Consider the following 17,596-nt stretch of genomic DNA (forward strand, 5'->3'; position numbering starts at 1 on the left):
TTGCAGCTTTGATTTAATTCAAACTTTAAATATAACAACACAGTGTTAAATATTTATATGAACAAATATTAAGAATTAATTTACAGTATAACAAGTTGCTTTCATAACTCACATCCACATACTGCTGGTAAACACAAGGTAAAGGCCTCTTTATGGATCGGTTGTAAACACTTCACATACTGGATAAACCAGATCATATAATTAATGCAATAATAATAATAACAATAACAATAATATACAGTGCATCTCAAATTTTTTCCATGTGCAAGTACACCTTTAATCCTGATCAGTTTGTGCACTAATGTAGGGAAAGCTTTTCTTCATACTCTTCAGCAGCACTTTAAAGTCATAATCTTGAAGATCTGTATTTAAATAAATGTCTGTTAAGTCAGTTCTCAACCTGGGGTCCTTGAGGGAGTTTCAGAGGGTCCCCAGAAATAGCTTATTTTCACTATTTAATTCACTACAGAAGTGAGCCCAATGAAAGTAAGAGTCATAACAATGACTATTCTGATTGTAGGTTTCACCTCCTCCACAGTTACCTCCTCAAATGTAGATGACAACTATAGAATTCTGGGCTTAATCTTATCCAACGAAACAAAATCTTATCAAAAAAGGGTCCATGACCTGATGTGTCAATTTAAGGGCCCTTGACATGTAAAAGGTTGACAGCCACAGTGTTAGGTCTCTATCTATTGTTGAATGAGGTAACACAATGGCACGCTGATGGGCGGCCTCACATTTGCAGTAATATGAACTGGGTATTTGTGGTGTCACTCCCAGGAAAAATCACTATCTCTAGCACACACCAAAACATACACACACTGTGCTGTGGTGACCCTTTCATCTTGCCAGCTGCAGGGCTTGTAAAACAAGCTGATACAAAGAATTCACCTTTCTGGTTACAAGCTTTCAGGCCTTTACACACCGGGGACGTTTCTTTTGTGCAATTATGAGGAATGAAGTCAATTTTTCTGAGCTTCTAAACAGCGACTTAAGGCATCTGTACTTATGAGGATTAGCAAACAACAACAAGGACACTCTGTAGTCCGAACCGTGATGGCAAACTTCACTGCTCCCTTCAACCTCGACAAAGGCAGCCCATAGAGTGCTGCAGGGACGACGGGTTTTTGTAAGATGACGAGGACGTTAGTGTTGCCCTGTTTCCCTCATCAAAAAGTCACTGGGATTTTTCATTGGATTTTGGATTATTGCAGAAAATGAGCTCTGTGGCAAACAAAATTTTATGATACTTTTACGTTTTTTTCAGCAAGATGATCTTCACAAATGAACTTTTATGGTTTTTGAAGTGAAAATGCAATCACCGTTAGGTTAAACAGAACTACAATACAGTTGCATGATTTTTTTTTTTTTAAGATATGTTTTGGGGCATTCAGGCGAGACTGTAAAGCGGCATTCAGTGTGATGTCGCTCTGTAGTCTCATTTAGACACGGTCAATTTTATCACACCTGAAGGCCTAAAATTCACATCAGGCATCTAACCAGAAACCCATTCAAAAAACCACCTGACTTTGAGATGAGGGAACCATGAGTCGGGTAAAATGCTCACTTATTTTCGGGTTTTAGGACTCTTTCCTGCAGCACTCAATACCAGATACACCTTCTCTGCTCTCACCTTTCACAATAAAAGCTCCAGATATATACACTGTGTCACTCTTTACCAGGAGGAACTCAAATTCACTCAGAGCAACTCGCTTAAAGGAAACTCAATAAATAGCATATAGTAACTTATAGACTATACAGCAACTTACAGTACAGACCGCCAGACGCTGCTCTGGGTCAACAGATCCTGGCAGTTGTCACATTCCCATCGCACCAGCGAATATATTCACATCAAAAGCTTTAATTAAACAAGTGTCGCAAATTTGCATCATTGCAGGTATGAATAGTTTTTTTTTTCCATCACACCCCTGGTGTGTAAAGGCCCTTAGTCTGCAAACAAACACACTGTAGTTAGCACTTATCTCCACAACTGACCGAAGCAGAGATCTTCAAAACTGCAACTTTAAATTCAAGGCACGACAGCTCCCATTACTGATATCTCTTAGTTAAGAAATTACTGCAAGGGCTGGTTATGGTGAAGTTTCTGTCAGTCTGTAATATTCTCAATGTGCATTTGATCTGAATCTTAAACATGTAAATCTTGTTAGAAAAATACTTGGGTTATATCCTCTTTTGTCATAGTGTAGGATGATGTTAAAGCTGGTTATTGAAGGTTTTAGAGGCTCTCTTGATCATTGTCGCCTACAGAAAATGTGCAGCGTCCCTAAGCCTCTTCTAGTTTTACAGTTTTTGTTGCGTTCTCATAATTCTCTTTGACTTGTTTCCTTTTCTATTTTATTTATTTTATATTTATTGCATCTCCCACATCAGATGTCGTTTTCTTTCATGAGCAACAAAGTCCCATGAATGACACGATAAATCAGCTGGATGGATTGCTACTCTGACAAGTCTCTTCGCTTCTTTGCTTTGGACGTTTGCGAAGAGCAGGCGTCCCATTTTCTCGCTGAAAAATCTTCCTCATTTGCTCCACACAGATCGATGCAGCGACCTCTGTCTCCTTGGCAAGCTGTGATAGGCTGAGGAAGCCATGAGGCAGGTCCTCCACCACCGTCAGGCTCACAGGCTGGCCCATGTCTCGCAGCTTTTTGGCAAACATCACAGAGTCATCCAGCAAGGCATCCAGAGCAGAGGCCTGTGAGACACAAGGACGAACCAGGAGCAAGGACTTAAAAAAACTTCTACTGATATATCTGCAATAAGCTAATATCAATTAAGTCATTATTATTGGTTACGTTAATCAGCCTATGACGCCAGCACAGATATGCTGTTGTCATTTTATACAAATCTAAAAGCCTGGATCCAGATCTCAGAATTGATGCCCACATATCAGATTGATTCAGCGATTCAAACTCAATCAATTAAAAGAAAATGGCATCTGATCCTGATTGTCAGGGTAATAATCTTACTTATTGCCCCTATAATTTCATCATGAACTTTGGAAATTTATAAGAAATCTAAACTGTTGCCCGTTCAACCTCCCTCAGTTCCTCTTCCCTCTCTTACCACTATGTGTACAGGCGGCAGGCCTCTCAGCAGGTTGTTTGGAGCCAGCAGGGGCGACACAAATGGGTTCTTTATAATGGGGCATGAAGTTGGGCTAATGACAGCCAGGCACTCGGAGCGCAGAGGCTCAAATCCGTCTGGGTAATCCACCTGACTTCCACAGTTTGGTGTGGAGGTGTGAGTGGATGTCCTCTGAGTTTCGTTGCTCTGAGACTTCCTCTGCATCAATGACAGTGAGCGTGCTCCACCTGGAGCCCGCATGGGCTCCAGAAAGGACTGGATCCAGTTGGAGGCTCCCTGGGTGAGATCATTGAGCAGCACAGCAGTGTCTCTGCCCAGAGCACTCAGACTGCCGCTTCCAAATGCAGGCCGCACCGTCTGACAGTCTATACCTGGAGAGAGATGATGGGATGTTGAGTGAGGGATGAAATGCATCAGAAAAAAGACACCTGAAAGGAAAAAGGCAAGATAAATGTGTCTCTTGAGGATGTAATTGTGGCTTTTGTATGTTCTAAGTTTTTCTGTTCTTACTGTAGATGCCTCAAGCACAGATGGTTTTAGATGTGCTGTATCAGTTTAATTTTGTCGTTAGTCACAGAGGCAAAGGATAATTTACAGCCTGAATGGGTGAAGATGGTGAAATATCAGTGGCTATGAAAGAGTTTAAAGAAATAAACTGAAAAGAAGAAAGCAGAGTGAAAAATTGAAAACAGTTTCTACTTTAATGTCCTTCAAGGGAGCTCGGCAATAAATCCTGATGATTACTTTCTCCTCCTATACAGTATATACACAGTTCACAAGGCAACGAGATGCTGTCATTACTTGAGCTGTCACCATTCAAGCTGTGTTCATACAGAGGCTTCTGGCCCTGTGGTCAAGGAGCTTCTATTTTGTCACTGAACATAATGTCTTATTTTATAAAGGATTCATCATTTGAAGAGTGTACAGTATAACAAGTTACTTTTATAGCTACATGGAGCTAGTCATTATGTGAGGGTCACATTATCAGGCAATACAGAATAGGGATTGGCTATATAACAGCATATACTGTGAGACGGTAGAAATGTGGCCATTGGTAAAGATTATTCAATACCATTTCTACTCCAGGAGCTAATAAGGGCAGGCTATGTAGCAAATCGGGGACACATTTAATATGAAAACGGTGTGCACTGTTTTGCTACAGCTCCATGTTTCATTGAAACAGTGTGAATGATGTCCAGCAGGCTTTAAGGTATGTTTTCTTTGGTTTGGTGGCTGTGTGAAAGGTGTCAGCCAATCAGCAGCGACATGTACTATATAATTCAAATTCAGGTGGATCTTGTGTACATACAGTTTTTGTTTTTATTTCACACTTGCTTTGGCAATGTAAACACATATTTCCCATGCCAATAAAGTCCCTTTGAAGTGAACTGAATAAAACCCCACCTGCAGTGCGGTTGCATAACACAACAGGGTGCTCAACACATCATTGTTCCTGTTTAAATAAACGTTTTGCTACATTTTGTCATGATCTTAAGTTTCTCATGTGATCTCGTGAATCAAGCTACCTCGCCAAGTAACAGGATTTGAGCAGATATAGAGGAAGAGATTCAAGTTGTAAATACAGAAACCTGTAACAGTTGAAGTAATTGTTGTCAGGAACCTTAAAGCTCCCACTTTGAAAGACTTTTAGCGTCCCTATCATTGAGTCTTTTGTTTTTTACCGAAGTGTTTTCTTGTTTGTATAAAAGGTCCAAATGAAATTAGAAAATAAATGTGATGAAGCAGTTATTTAAAACAATTTGTTAGCTGAATTCACGATTACTGTATCACGATATATGCTGTTACAATAATATAAAATTACACATACAGTGATGGAAGATTTTGGCCATAACGGCCACCCCTATTGCAGGACATTTAGACCAAATACAGAAATCTATCCACATTGATTTTTCTGCAAATGTTAAACCAAAATCCTATTAACTTGCAGTAGGAAACAAAGCACTCTCTAATACACTATGACAGTAGGTTCACTGAGTGCATTTGATCTCCAACACCTGAGATAGGAGTTAAGGAGTCACTGGCTCCAGGCTATCAAGGCGTCAAAAATATATATGCTAAACAATGTCTCACCACTCAAACTACTGGTTTGTGTCTCTCTATTCCAGAGAGATATTTCCCTAAATAAAATTTTGTTGTTCTGTTCATGTAGTCAAAGAGCTCAGAGACAGACATATCAGACATATCAGAGCTGTCCAGTGTTTACAGCGGTTTATGGTCGGACCCGCCAAACCTTTAAACCAACATGGAACTGCAAAGTCAGATGATGGGATAACAGAGACTTCGTATTTAGCGCAGGAGTGATTATTGGTTTCACAGTCTACATGACAGCAGGTTGTTATTCGTTTTCATCTTCCTTTCCTCCCACATCATGTGGTTTATACACAATCCATCTGAGATTTGTTTTCCGTTCCAGTGGCGCCACAAAGTGCTCTTGTGTTAAATGATGCGTGAAACAGCACACGCCTACAGTAATGCTGTACGCTCACATACCTGCATAGGCATTGACGCACTTTGCGAGAACACCTAGAGGCAACAGCGGGTCGATGAGTGTGAGCAGGCGGGAGGGCGAGGCGTCAGTGGTGAGCAAGGTGGCGGGGTAGGCAGCCATGATGCCGTCGGGGACTCGAATGCCGCTGGTTATAGCCTTCATGGACACAGTGATGCAGAGATTTCCTCCTGCACTGTCACCAGCCAGACATACCCGCTCTGCTGTGGAGCCTGAGACACACAGACAGAACTTTAAATAATTATGACAATTTCAACTAATTTAATAAAGAACAGAGATTTTATAGCAAGATGTCTGACAAATGTTTTTATCAAAAGGAATTTAAATGTGTGCTGAAATTTTAGGATTTCCTGCTTTTCCATGTGTTTAATCAGTGTAAAATGAATGTCCTTAAATTAGGGACAGTTGGTTGGACAAAACAAGCAATCTGAAGATGTTTGGGCATTTGAGACATTTTACAAAGAAAACAATGGCTTAAAACATAATTAATAGATACATATAAAATAAAAATAATCATTAGTTGCAGCTCTAATACGATTAAACCTTTAATCCTATCACTTTTTCTACCTTGTCTGCATGTGACTGCATGTGGTAGACTCAAAAGGCGCTAGACAAGTGCAAATCTCTCCATTTACCATATGACGCATTCCCTGTTCTGATAACGCACAGATAACAATTCACATGCCATATTTCAGCACATAATGTGCCTCTCCTCCTGGGGGAAAACCAGTCATGCCACATATGAAACTGGCACATTTTGTACACGTTATCTACATCTGCAAAGAGAATACGAGGACAGTGTATAAATTCTCTATTGCTCTCTGTACAAAAAGCCATCTGCAGAGCTGCTTGTGTGAATATATTAGCACTGACATTTGCATTTACAATCCACACTTTCAGTTATATTTACACACACATTAATTTGCGTATATTTAAAGAAAATCCTCTCATATCAGGGCAGTTGTTTATGCATCTTTTATATCTTAGGTTTCTTATCTTTTATTTTAGGAAAAAAAGTCTCTTCCTTTAACAAATCCAAGGCAGGTGCCAAAAATCAATTCCCATTCTGATAAATATACAGTTACTGACAATGACTTTATGTTCAACATATATCGACAGATTTACATATTGATCTGTTAAAATGAAAGTCATGAATTCTCCCTGTTGGTTCACGTTAGTCGTGTGGTGTCTGAGTGTGATGCTGTACACATACCCAGCAGGTGACAGTTGTTCAGAGCCCAGCAGTAGGCGTAGAAACACTCCTCCAGAGCTCTGGGAAAGGGTGCTTCAGGCGACAGAGAGTAGTCCACGGAGAGGACAGGTACGTTCAGCTCCTTTGACCAATTCCGCAGATAATTCTGATCGATAAGAGGGTGGATAGAAAGCAGGATTAATAAATAAATAAATAATGCTTATTGTCATTTCATATATACATTATGAAACACTTTGTGGGATTGAAAGATCTGGTGCTAAATATACTATTACTATAAAGGAATTAAGAGTGAAAGCACTCGTATTAACTACATGATAACTTTAAGAGACATCTAAAACAGATTAAGCTACAGCTAACACCAGCAGTGTGGGTGCAATACCTCATGGGATTTGGAGGTCTGGGCCACAAAGCCACCTCCATGGAAGTGGATGAGCAGCCAGGGGGAGCGAGGCTGCTTCTGTACCCAGGGCAGATGGGCTGCGGAGATCGGGGGAGGATCGGTTCGAGATAAAGCTAGCAGCTCCTCACTCTCCTGAAAAGTTGGACGATAAGTCAAAATGTAATTAATAAGAAAGGACCAAGAAAATAATGATGAAGAAAATAAGAAAATACAGGCAGAGTCTCTGCGGAAAAATACACCACCACACACTTCTAGTGGTTCATAACTGATTATTGAGAGGGATTGCTTAATTTTATATGAGTACAGTACAGGCCAAAAGTTTGGACACACCTTCTCATTCAATGCGTTTTCTTTATTTTCATGACTATTTACATTGTAGATTCTCACTGAAGGCATCAAAACTATGAATGAACACATGTGGAGTTATGTACTTAACAAAAAAAGGTGAAATAACTGAAAACATGTTTTATATTCTAGTTTCTTCAAAATAGCCACCCTTTGCTCTGATTACTGCTTTGCACACTCTTGGCATTCTCTCCATGAGCTTCAAGAGGTAGTCACCTGAAATGGTTTCCACTTCACAGGTGTGCCTTATCAGGGTTAATTAGTGGAATTTCTTGCTTTATCAATGGGGTTGGGACCATCAGTTGTGTTGTGCAGAAGTCAGGTTAATACACAGCCGACAGCCCTATTGGACAACTGTTAAAATTCATATTATGGCAAGAACCAATCAGCTAACTAAAGAAAGCCGAGTGGCCATCATTACTTTAAGAAATGAAGGTCAGTCAGTCCGGAAAATTGCAAAAACTTTAAATGTGTCCCCAAGTGGAGTCGCAAAAACCATCAAGCGCTACAACCAAACTGGCACACATGAGGACCGACCCAGGAAAGGAAGACCAAGAGTCACCTCTGCTTCTGAGGATAAGTTCATCCGAGTCACCAGCCTCAGAAATTGCAAGTTAACAGCAGCTCAGATCAGAGACCAGATGAATGCCACACAGAGTTCTAGCAGCAGACCCATCTCTAGAACAACTTTTAAGAGAAGACTGCGCGAATCAGGCCTTCATGGTCAAATAGCTGCTAGGAAACCACTGCTAAGGAGAGGCAACAAGCAGAAGAGATTTGTTTGGGCCAAGAAACACAAGGAATGGACATTAGACCAGTGGAAATCTGTGCTTTGGTCTGATGAGTCCAAATTTGAGATCTTTGGTTCCAACCGCCGTGTCTTTGTGAGACGCAGAAAAGGTGAACGGATGGATTCCACATGCCTGGTTCCCACTGTGAAGTATGGAGGAGGAGGTGTGATGGTGTGGGGGTGTTTTGCTGGTGACACTGTTGGGGATTTATTCAAAATTGAAGGCACACTGAACCAGCATGGCTACCACAGCATCCTGCAGCGACATGCCATCCCATCCGGTTTGCGTTTAGTTGGATGATCATTTATTTTTCAACAGGACAATGACCCCAAACACACCTCCAGGCTGTGTAAGGGCTATTTGACCAAGAAGGAGAGTGATGGAGTGCTGCGGCAGATGACCTGGCCTCCACAGTCACCGGACCTGAACCCAATCCAGATGGTTTGGGGTGAGCTGGACCGCAGAGTGAAGGCAAAGGGGCCAACAAGTGCTAAACACCTCTGGGAACTCCTTCAAGACTGTTGGAAAACCATTTCAGGTGACTACCTCTTGAAGCTCATGGAGAGAATGCCAAGAGTGTGCAAAGCAGTAATCAGAGCAAAGGGTGGCTATTTTGAAGAAACTAGAATATAAAACATGTTTTCAGTTATTTCACCTTTTTTTGTTAAGTACATAACTCCACATGTGTTCATTCATAGTTTTGATGCCTTCAGTGAGAATCTACAATGTAAATAGTCATGAAAATAAAGAAAACGCATTGAATGAGAAGGTGTGTCCAAACTTTTGGCCTGTACTGTATATATATAGTCGTTAATGCATACAATGCTAATACATCAATTGGGGCCTACTTGTACATTCATTTGTACAGTCATATGTGTTAAATCTCTCACGCAACTGATTGACTGATTGATTGCAAATTTGGAAATTTTTGAGACTTTTTATAACAAGATATAAAGGGAGATCTCTTTGTCAAAATCAGATTACATATAAGCAGATTTCATCACAGGGTGGACAAAAAGATACAGGAAGTTCATGCACAAACGTCTGAACCTCATCACAATGGATTAAAGGTCAAATGTCATTGCTCCATCTAGAACTATGTCTGGTCCTCATCCCTGTATTACACCTGCGGAGCCTCACCTGTCCTTCTCGAAGCTCATGTGAGATCAGACGCATGTGGACTGGCCCGGGGCCCCAGTGGGCTATTGGAGGTGACACGGTGGCTGTCAGATTGGGGTCTGAGGCCAGTGGGAGGCGCAGCGTGACAGGAGGCACAGTCAGGGTGAAGTTCACCTGCACTGGGCAAGAGGCTATTCTGTTGAAGCCCTGTGCAGAGAAAGACATGCAAGGGATTGAGCAGTTAAAAGATTAAATAGGACTTAAGCTAATTTGAGAGCTTGTGAAAGAGTAATTGACCCTGCCTACTGTTATAAGGCCGGACTCTGTGAGGTTCCAGAAGGACTTCCAGAACTGCATGTCCAGGTTCTGGGTGATGCGTTCAAACTCAGCACCTCGAAGCTCTGGATCGATGACGTATTTCCCTGATGTGAGAAGGGAAAGGGCAGCTAAACCTGGAAGAGGAGGGATGATTTTAAAATGAACACATCTGAAAGACCACAACAGTACCATAACATCATGGACAAAACCAGACAAAGACAAAAGAAGAAGACTAACCAAAACCAGACTGGTGCTTTCCATATGTCTCTCCATATGAAACCATGCTTATGACAACGGTCTGAAGAAACGGACGTAGAGTTGGCGAGTACTGTGAAAGGAAACAATTGACAGTTATTAATGGGAGCACAAATATAAATCAGAATCTGACAAAATCAGAATACTGGTTATTGCAGGTTATTTGGGATATGATGTTTGACTACATATGGTGACTGGACAAGAAGTGTTCAGAATAATCAACAGGCTTGTATCCAAGTTACATGAATCACATTTTGGTGATAAAGCAAGTTTAGAGCGCTAAAAATTGGACAAGTTGTATGAAATAAGTAAATTCTACTGGCTGACCTGAAAGCCCAGACAGCGGCCATAGAAACAAGCTTTGTGCATGGAGCTGTACTCCTGCACAAACCTGTTGCTCAGGTCCCCGTCCTGCAGGGAGTACAGCTGGCCGTAGTCATTGTCATTGATCAGCTGCTGGGCGAGGTGGAGCAGGGCTCGCAGTTGGCACAGAGCGCTGCAGTACGCCTCCATCTCTGAGGCATTGTGCTCCGCCCTGAAGAAGGCACCGTTGTAATTAGAGGCAATGTAACGACCCTTGTGAATGATGTGCAAAAGGCAAGACAGCAAAACCTGAAAGAAAGAAACAAAAAATTAATGTAACTTCTGCTGGGAAGATAAAGATTCTGCATTTAAAAGACAAATCCAATAAAAAGACCAAAACTAGCAATGAATACTGAGTATAGTCTGAGCAGTCAAAGCTTGATATTGTGTAGCTTTCTCTGGCACAGAGCTCCATTGTTGTCCAAAAATTATTAAAAACAAAGAGCCACGCTGAGTGCCACAGACAGGGAAGAGACAAACTGACACATTGTTAGTTTTGGTCTTTTAATGAGATTTTCGTCCAAAAGAGAAACACAGAATAACACCAGTCTAAAGCCAGGCTCAGACTGTAGGAGTTTTAAAATCCGAACCAATTTTGAAGACGGGCTGCATTACACACATAGGGAGGAACTTCATGGATGTTCTGCTCTCTAATCTCAAACATGCACACACTACATCATGATTTAAAAAAAAAGGCGCATCACACAAGATATTATCAAGATTATCATACGAGAGGGAGACTGACTGCAACACTCTCTTGGTGTAATGTTAACAATGTTAACAAACCAGTCTGGATGAGAAAATGGTCCACATGGGTTGTGTATTTTTCAGCGAGAACTGGAGGTGAGATTTCAACTGTCATTTTCAACGTCTGTCAACAGAAGTGTGCTAGCAAATGTTAGCCTCACGGGCTAAAATAATTACCACTGCTTGGCAACACTGTCAGCTGCTCCACACTGATGTAATTATAACTGTAATCATCCAGATTTTAAAATCCTAAATATCAAACATGTTTGAAATTCTTGAGGTGGTCCTAATAAGCCTGTGAGCAGTTGGAGAGATTTAAAACCAAATCTGCAAAAACTCTCACACCACCAGATAATCTAGGCCAAACATTGGTACCGACCAAGGTCCCAGACTGGATTGAATCTTGGATAAATCGGCCCAAATCCCCTCTAGTCTGAGCCTGCCAACAAAGTCAGTGAGATGGTTGCATTCATGTCACACTTCATTTGACATTATGTGCTGACTACAGGACTTGAAGGTGCTGAAAAAAAATCAAAAATTAGATTTTATCTTTAAAATAACTGAATTTGGTGTTTTGATATCTGACCATTTGATTGTCTACATAGGAAAGGTTCAGTAAAAGATCACCTTTAAATGAGTTGTTTCCTTCAACATGCAACATGTCTGTATCAATTTTACCACGGCTGCAGGTAATAGTTATTGTCATTATTGACTAATCTGCTGATAATTTTCTCAGTTAATCAGTAAACATTTGTCGATACAAAGTCACAAAACAGTGAAAAATGCCCTGTGTAAATTCCAACAGCCAAAGGTGATACCGTCAATTAGTGTTTTACCATACTGACAGTCCAAAAATCCAAAGCTACTCAGTTTATCACAATGTATGACAGAGAAAAGCCTTAAATTCTCACATTGACAAAGCAGGAAACCAGAACATGTTACTGTCAAATGATCTACAAATTTTTGCAGCTCTATATTTTATTCTACACTGGAGCATGTCTTCACAAAACTGTCAAACTATAAAATGCCTTACATGATCTGTATCAATACTTGTTTTTCATTTAAAAGTTTGGCATAATAGGAAAAAAAGAGAAATATTCAAGTTTAACTATTGAGATTCTGAAGAAATGAAAATACAGCATTAAATCACCCACCACAAAACGCATGAAGACGCAGTTAAGTGTTTAAGTAATTTTTTTTAAGCAAACATATCTAACATTTGGTAGTTGCCATTTCCCCTGTGTGAATATTTGCTGACTTTTTTATTCTTCTACTATAATAAGCTGAACTGTTTTGAGCTTCGAACTGTTGATCAAAATAATTTGGTGTGTCAGCTTTGGTTTTAACATTACATCATTCAATATATTCTGACATAAACCAAATGAATGGTAGATTAACAAAGAAAACAATTGATAACAAAAATAATCTGAAAATGTTATAATGATTTAAATGTTAGATGTAACACCTTTAAAACTCGGGCAGCCTCTAGCTCAGCAAGTATTCGCCCCATGTAGACTGAGTCCCTTGCAGTAGCCTGGGTTCAATACTGACCTGTGGCCCTTTGCTGTCACTCCCTGGCAATAAGGCAACAAAAGCCCCCCCAAAAATTTTTAAAACACTGCTGTCAACAAACTACAAGCTAAAATACACTTGTTTTTTTGTGTAACTCAATGTATAAAACAAAACAATCACAGCTTAAATATCAGTAGTGAGTGGAAACTCTTCCACTCAATGGGACGAGTCATACCTTGACCAGGGTGCGGTAGCCATTCCCAGGCGTTTGGGCGTCAAAGTCATAATGATGGAAGACAGTGGTGAAGCTGGCAATCACAGGCTCCAAGGCTCGGCTGTGCTCCTGAATCTGTCTCAAACATGTGACCAGGCGCTTGGCAACAGCACCGTACGCCGAATCAGAAGGCCCACACATAATGGCAATGTTTTCTTCACATACTGTCTCCAAGGTTGCGAACACAACCTTGTAATCCATATCTGAGGCTGGGAGAGAGAGAGAGAGAGATACAAGAGAATCATTCTTCAACCCCCTTTATATCTGCCTCCGTAGCTAACAACACAGCAAACATGTGATGTGCACCGTAAAGCTTAAAGAGCGTCACCCAAAGAGTCAACACACAGATCTTAATGATCTCATCGCAACACTTATTGCTTTTGATGATTGTAGTGTTGTTATCTGCGTGGTCAAGGGTTGAAGTTCCACTAAAGCTTGAGGACACTTCTTTAAAATAAGGTCAGCTAAGAGTAGCTGAGGGTGATAGCATCAAGCACCGGAGACGATTTTAATCACAACAAAAACCAAGAGATCCAGAAGGGGCATAAACTCTAGGCTTCTGTACATGTGATTCCTCCTTTATGTCGATAAAAACACACAAAAAAGATGTAATGACTGGATGTCTTACTCAAAAAATATTGAAAACTTGTACATCAAGAGTCTGCTCCCTGTTCTCAGTAACTGACAAAGACTGAACATGAATAAACACATCATGTGCACTTTTTTAATTTGCATGTACTGCACATACCACCATGCAAATCAGCAAGCTAACAGGGATGAGCTCTAACTCATCTACTTGAACTTGATCAAACCTGGCAGAGAGACTGCATGTAAAATACAGAGGCAACGACAGGCTGGGATCAGTGTTTTATTTCCCCATCATTAGGGCTTAAATGGCATCTTTTATATTGAATTTTACTACATCCTTGGAATAACATTAGTCATACATGTTACCAAGTTACATTGAAGCCATTATATTTATGTTCGTGTGAACTCTAAACATGTTATGCAGTGTGGCTTTAAATGCTATAAAATGTGGAAGATGTCAACTCTGTCAACAGCAGACGTCAGCGTACATAGCCTGGAGCAAAAACTGAAATCAGGACATTATTCATGAACACTGGATGCTTTATTCCATTTTTGTACATGCTTGATTGTATTTTTTTATTCCTGCTTAACAGTCAGTGTCTCAGTCAGCAGCGTTTTTAGGCTTATGACAACAACAATACGTCAGCCATGTCACTACATGTTCTTTGAGCCATCTGCATTAAACATCAGATACTGATCAGGGCTGGGAAATATGGAGAAAATCATATCATAATATTTTTGAAAAAACACCTCAACCATACTGAAGGGTTGTCTATTAGTGTTTTCACAAAATATCTGGGCAATGAGGTTTTTCCTCCTCCTCCTCCTCCTCCTCTTCCTTTATGACCTGCAGATATCTAGACTCATATCACAGTATCAATATAATATCGATATAAAGCCCACATTTTCATGCCACAAGTATCCACTAGTATGCATTTTAACACAAGCTGGGCTGTAGCCAGGACCAGACACCAACAAGATATCATATAAATGTCTTTAAATGCTCAGTTGTTTTATCTGATAATTGTATCTCCCATGTGATGAATACAAATACTGTGTATACTGTAGCATATCTATGTATCCCTTACTCTTTATTTACATTTATTAACATTTTTTTTATATTGATTACATTACTGCTGACTGCAGTTTGTTGTTTCAATACATGTACTGCCCAATCACAATAAAAGTGAGTCAACAATTATCAGTCTAGGTGTCACAGAAGTCCACTATCAAGTTTCAATTTACAACATTTAAAGGGATAGTTTGGATTGGTACTTGTCCATAGATAGTGTATTACATTCAGTAGAAGTCAGTCGGCACGCCCCGAGTTTGGAGAAGCAGGATGGAGTAGGACATGAAAGCTAGGCAATGTACAGCCATCTAAAAAACGTTCCACCTAAAAAAAAAATCTGTATCAGTTGAAGCGTACACTATATTGTGAGATTTTTACTGCTTTACCTTAATGTCAGACAGTGATTTCCAACTGGAAAATTAGGCCCTTAGGCTCTCTTCAAAGCCAGACTCCATTGAGAAAAACAGTGATTTAACATCACTGAACACAAGAGCTGCTGGTCTACTACTATCTCAATCACTTAGTTAGTTTGTTTTGTTGTATGACTTTGGTGTTTCAAAGGGTTAGTTCGGATTCACTAAAGTCACACAATTACGCTAACTAACTAACTGACTGAAGCAGTAGTAGACCAGCAGCTAAAATTGCTGTTTTTTTTCCAATGGTGGTTTTAACAAGAGCATTCATGGGGAACAGGCTGTCTGACGGAAAGGTAAAGTGGTAAATACTCTTAATATAGCATACATTTTAACTGAAATTGATTTTTTTAGGTGGCTGGAATATGTGTTGTTGCTGACCCCATCCACAGCAGTACATTGCTTAGCTTTCATGTCTGACTCCAGCCTGCTTTTCCAGACTGGGGGCGTGCCGACTGACATCTTCTGTAGGCTATGTAATACACTGACTATGGCTAAGTACCACATACAAGCACACAAAAAATCCAAACGATCTCTTTAAACTACAACTACATTGCTAATTAAATTAACGGTTTAGCCCGGTGTCCTTTTTACTTATTCAGTCCATGAGCTTTCAGTTTCTGTTTTGCATAACTCAGGACTTAATAATCATTGTGTTCCGCTGCTGAATCTCACCATTTACCCCAAATAAAAAGGCTGTGTTGTCCTCAAGCAGCTCCTTTGAACCACCGACAGCTGACAACTGACGTAGACCTGTCAACGGGCTCTCCTCTGTCACTGTCCAACACTGATATCAGTTTGCACCACAGATATCCGCTTCTCATGTTGTTAAAACGCCTCTCTCTCCAAGGATTAAGAGCGTTTTCAGCCTTGTTTCGCTAGCTTGTCTCCATTCCTTCACACAACCATTCCCACTGTAACAGTTACCGAGCACCGGTTAGCTACCGGTGACAACTTCACCCACAACACCACAAGTTGGAGGACTTTAAACTGTCGACCACCCTGTTGCTTCCCGTTTTAACAGCGACGTAACAACGTTAAAAACACAACGACATTGTTTAATATTAGTCGCTGACATCCAGTGCCGCCATAAAACGCTTTAAATGTACAAACAAGACAAATATGTGTACATGTATGTGTTTCATGACTCCACTCACCGAGCCGCATCCTCTTCCTTGATGTTTGTGTCAGACCGCCCGCAGAATGCTGGGTAACGTCATGTGGGTAAGGCGCGAGGCGCTGCGCGTGCACCGGCTAGGCTGTTAGCATGATGAATCAACAGGTAAGCTAGCACAGTGACAAGGAAGGAACAATGGTGGAAGCTAAGTATATTTACTCGACTCAAGTACAATTTGAAGTAATCAGACTTTACTTGAGTATTTTCTTTTCATTATACCTCATCTCCACCACTTTTTTGTTTTTACTTCACAACATTAATCTGACAGTTTAAGTTACTTTACAAATTCAGATATTTTTGCACACAAAACAAATGAAGAGTATATGTAAGGTTAAATTATAAATTAACTACGCAACAGTATATACAGTTGATGTCCTGTAAATAAGTAGACCCACATTTGCTCAAGTATTACACCAAAGTATTGTACAGGTAAGTTAGGAAGTTCACAAAAAAAAATACTGTAATTTTTATTTCAATAAAGACATCTTTAGTCACTTTACAAATTTACAAAGAGTTTTTTGGGTAAACAAAGTGGCCTATGTTGTTTTAACTATAAATTATCCAAGGCTGTATACAGCTGGTGGAATACAACTAAGTAGGCCTACATTTGCTCAAGTATTGTCCTGAAATTAAATAAATGTGGCCAAAACAAAGAAAACCAAGTGATAGGGAGATTTGTAGAATCTGTGTGTAAATGTGTAATCTGTATAGATAAAGCAACTTCCACAAGTACAAAAATCATTTGTAAACACATGAATATTTTGCAAATATAAAAACGATCTGAAAATACACAAACAAATTTAAAAATATTAAAGAAAAAAAGACTCAGTGTGCATAAAATGCAAATCTGCAAGCATAAAATTGAGATTCACACACAAAAGATGGATTAGCAAATATCGGTTTTAAACTTGTAAATGTTAGGAAGATATACATACAATTGCTTGTCATATATTTGTAAATTAATTCAATGCAGTCACAGATATTTCTTATTTTTGGAATTTGTGTATTTGCAGATCCATTTTATATAATAGCCTAGTAAATTTGAACAGCTACAAAGATAGTTTGACTTTACAATTTTGTTTTTGTATTTGATAAACAAGGTCTATTTTTGGTACTATTTATGCACTCTGACAGTATTTATATTAAAAGTACAAAGTAAAATTCCTAGTGTGACCCATGGGCCGTAAGTTGGGTATCACTGTATACTGTATATTGCACATTGTAATGTTGTATCATGTTGTCTGTCTATCTATCTATCTATCTATCTATCTATCTACAGTGTTTAGAAAGCTGAAAGGATCATTAGAGGAAGCTAGAGCTACTAGACAAGTAGCAGTGATCACTGATGACACAAAGACAACTCTTGGGACAGCT

The 17,596-nt window shown here is 39.8% G+C and overlaps 1 protein-coding gene across 2 annotated transcripts; it reads right to left on the bottom strand.

Annotated features, from left to right (window-relative positions):
- Positions 1-4: 4 nt before the first annotated feature.
- Positions 5-16,248, bottom strand: lipea (lipase, hormone-sensitive a). Of its 2 annotated transcripts, none has more exons than XM_033637387.2 (11): positions 16,203-16,248; positions 12,934-13,181; positions 10,404-10,688; positions 10,059-10,149; positions 9,810-9,955; positions 9,525-9,710; positions 7,228-7,380; positions 6,849-6,993; positions 5,620-5,847; positions 3,088-3,479; positions 5-2,716 (listed from the first exon to the last, which is right to left on the bottom strand). In XM_033637387.2, the coding sequence occupies exons 1-11, from the start codon at positions 16,210-16,212 to the stop codon at positions 2,444-2,446; spliced, it is 2,157 nt and encodes a 718-aa protein (XP_033493278.1). In that variant the 5' UTR covers positions 16,213-16,248; the 3' UTR covers positions 5-2,443. The 2 variants fall into 2 exon arrangements, with proteins under 2 accessions (XP_033493278.1, XP_078031928.1); XM_078175802.1 differs by lacking the exon at positions 16,203-16,248 and adding an exon at positions 15,721-15,917.
- Positions 16,249-17,596: the final 1,348 nt, after the last annotated feature.

The sequence above is a fragment of the Epinephelus lanceolatus genome, chromosome 16, assembly GCF_041903045.1.
Source record: "Epinephelus lanceolatus isolate andai-2023 chromosome 16, ASM4190304v1, whole genome shotgun sequence".
NCBI classification, from domain to species: domain Eukaryota; kingdom Metazoa; phylum Chordata; class Actinopteri; order Perciformes; family Serranidae; genus Epinephelus; species Epinephelus lanceolatus.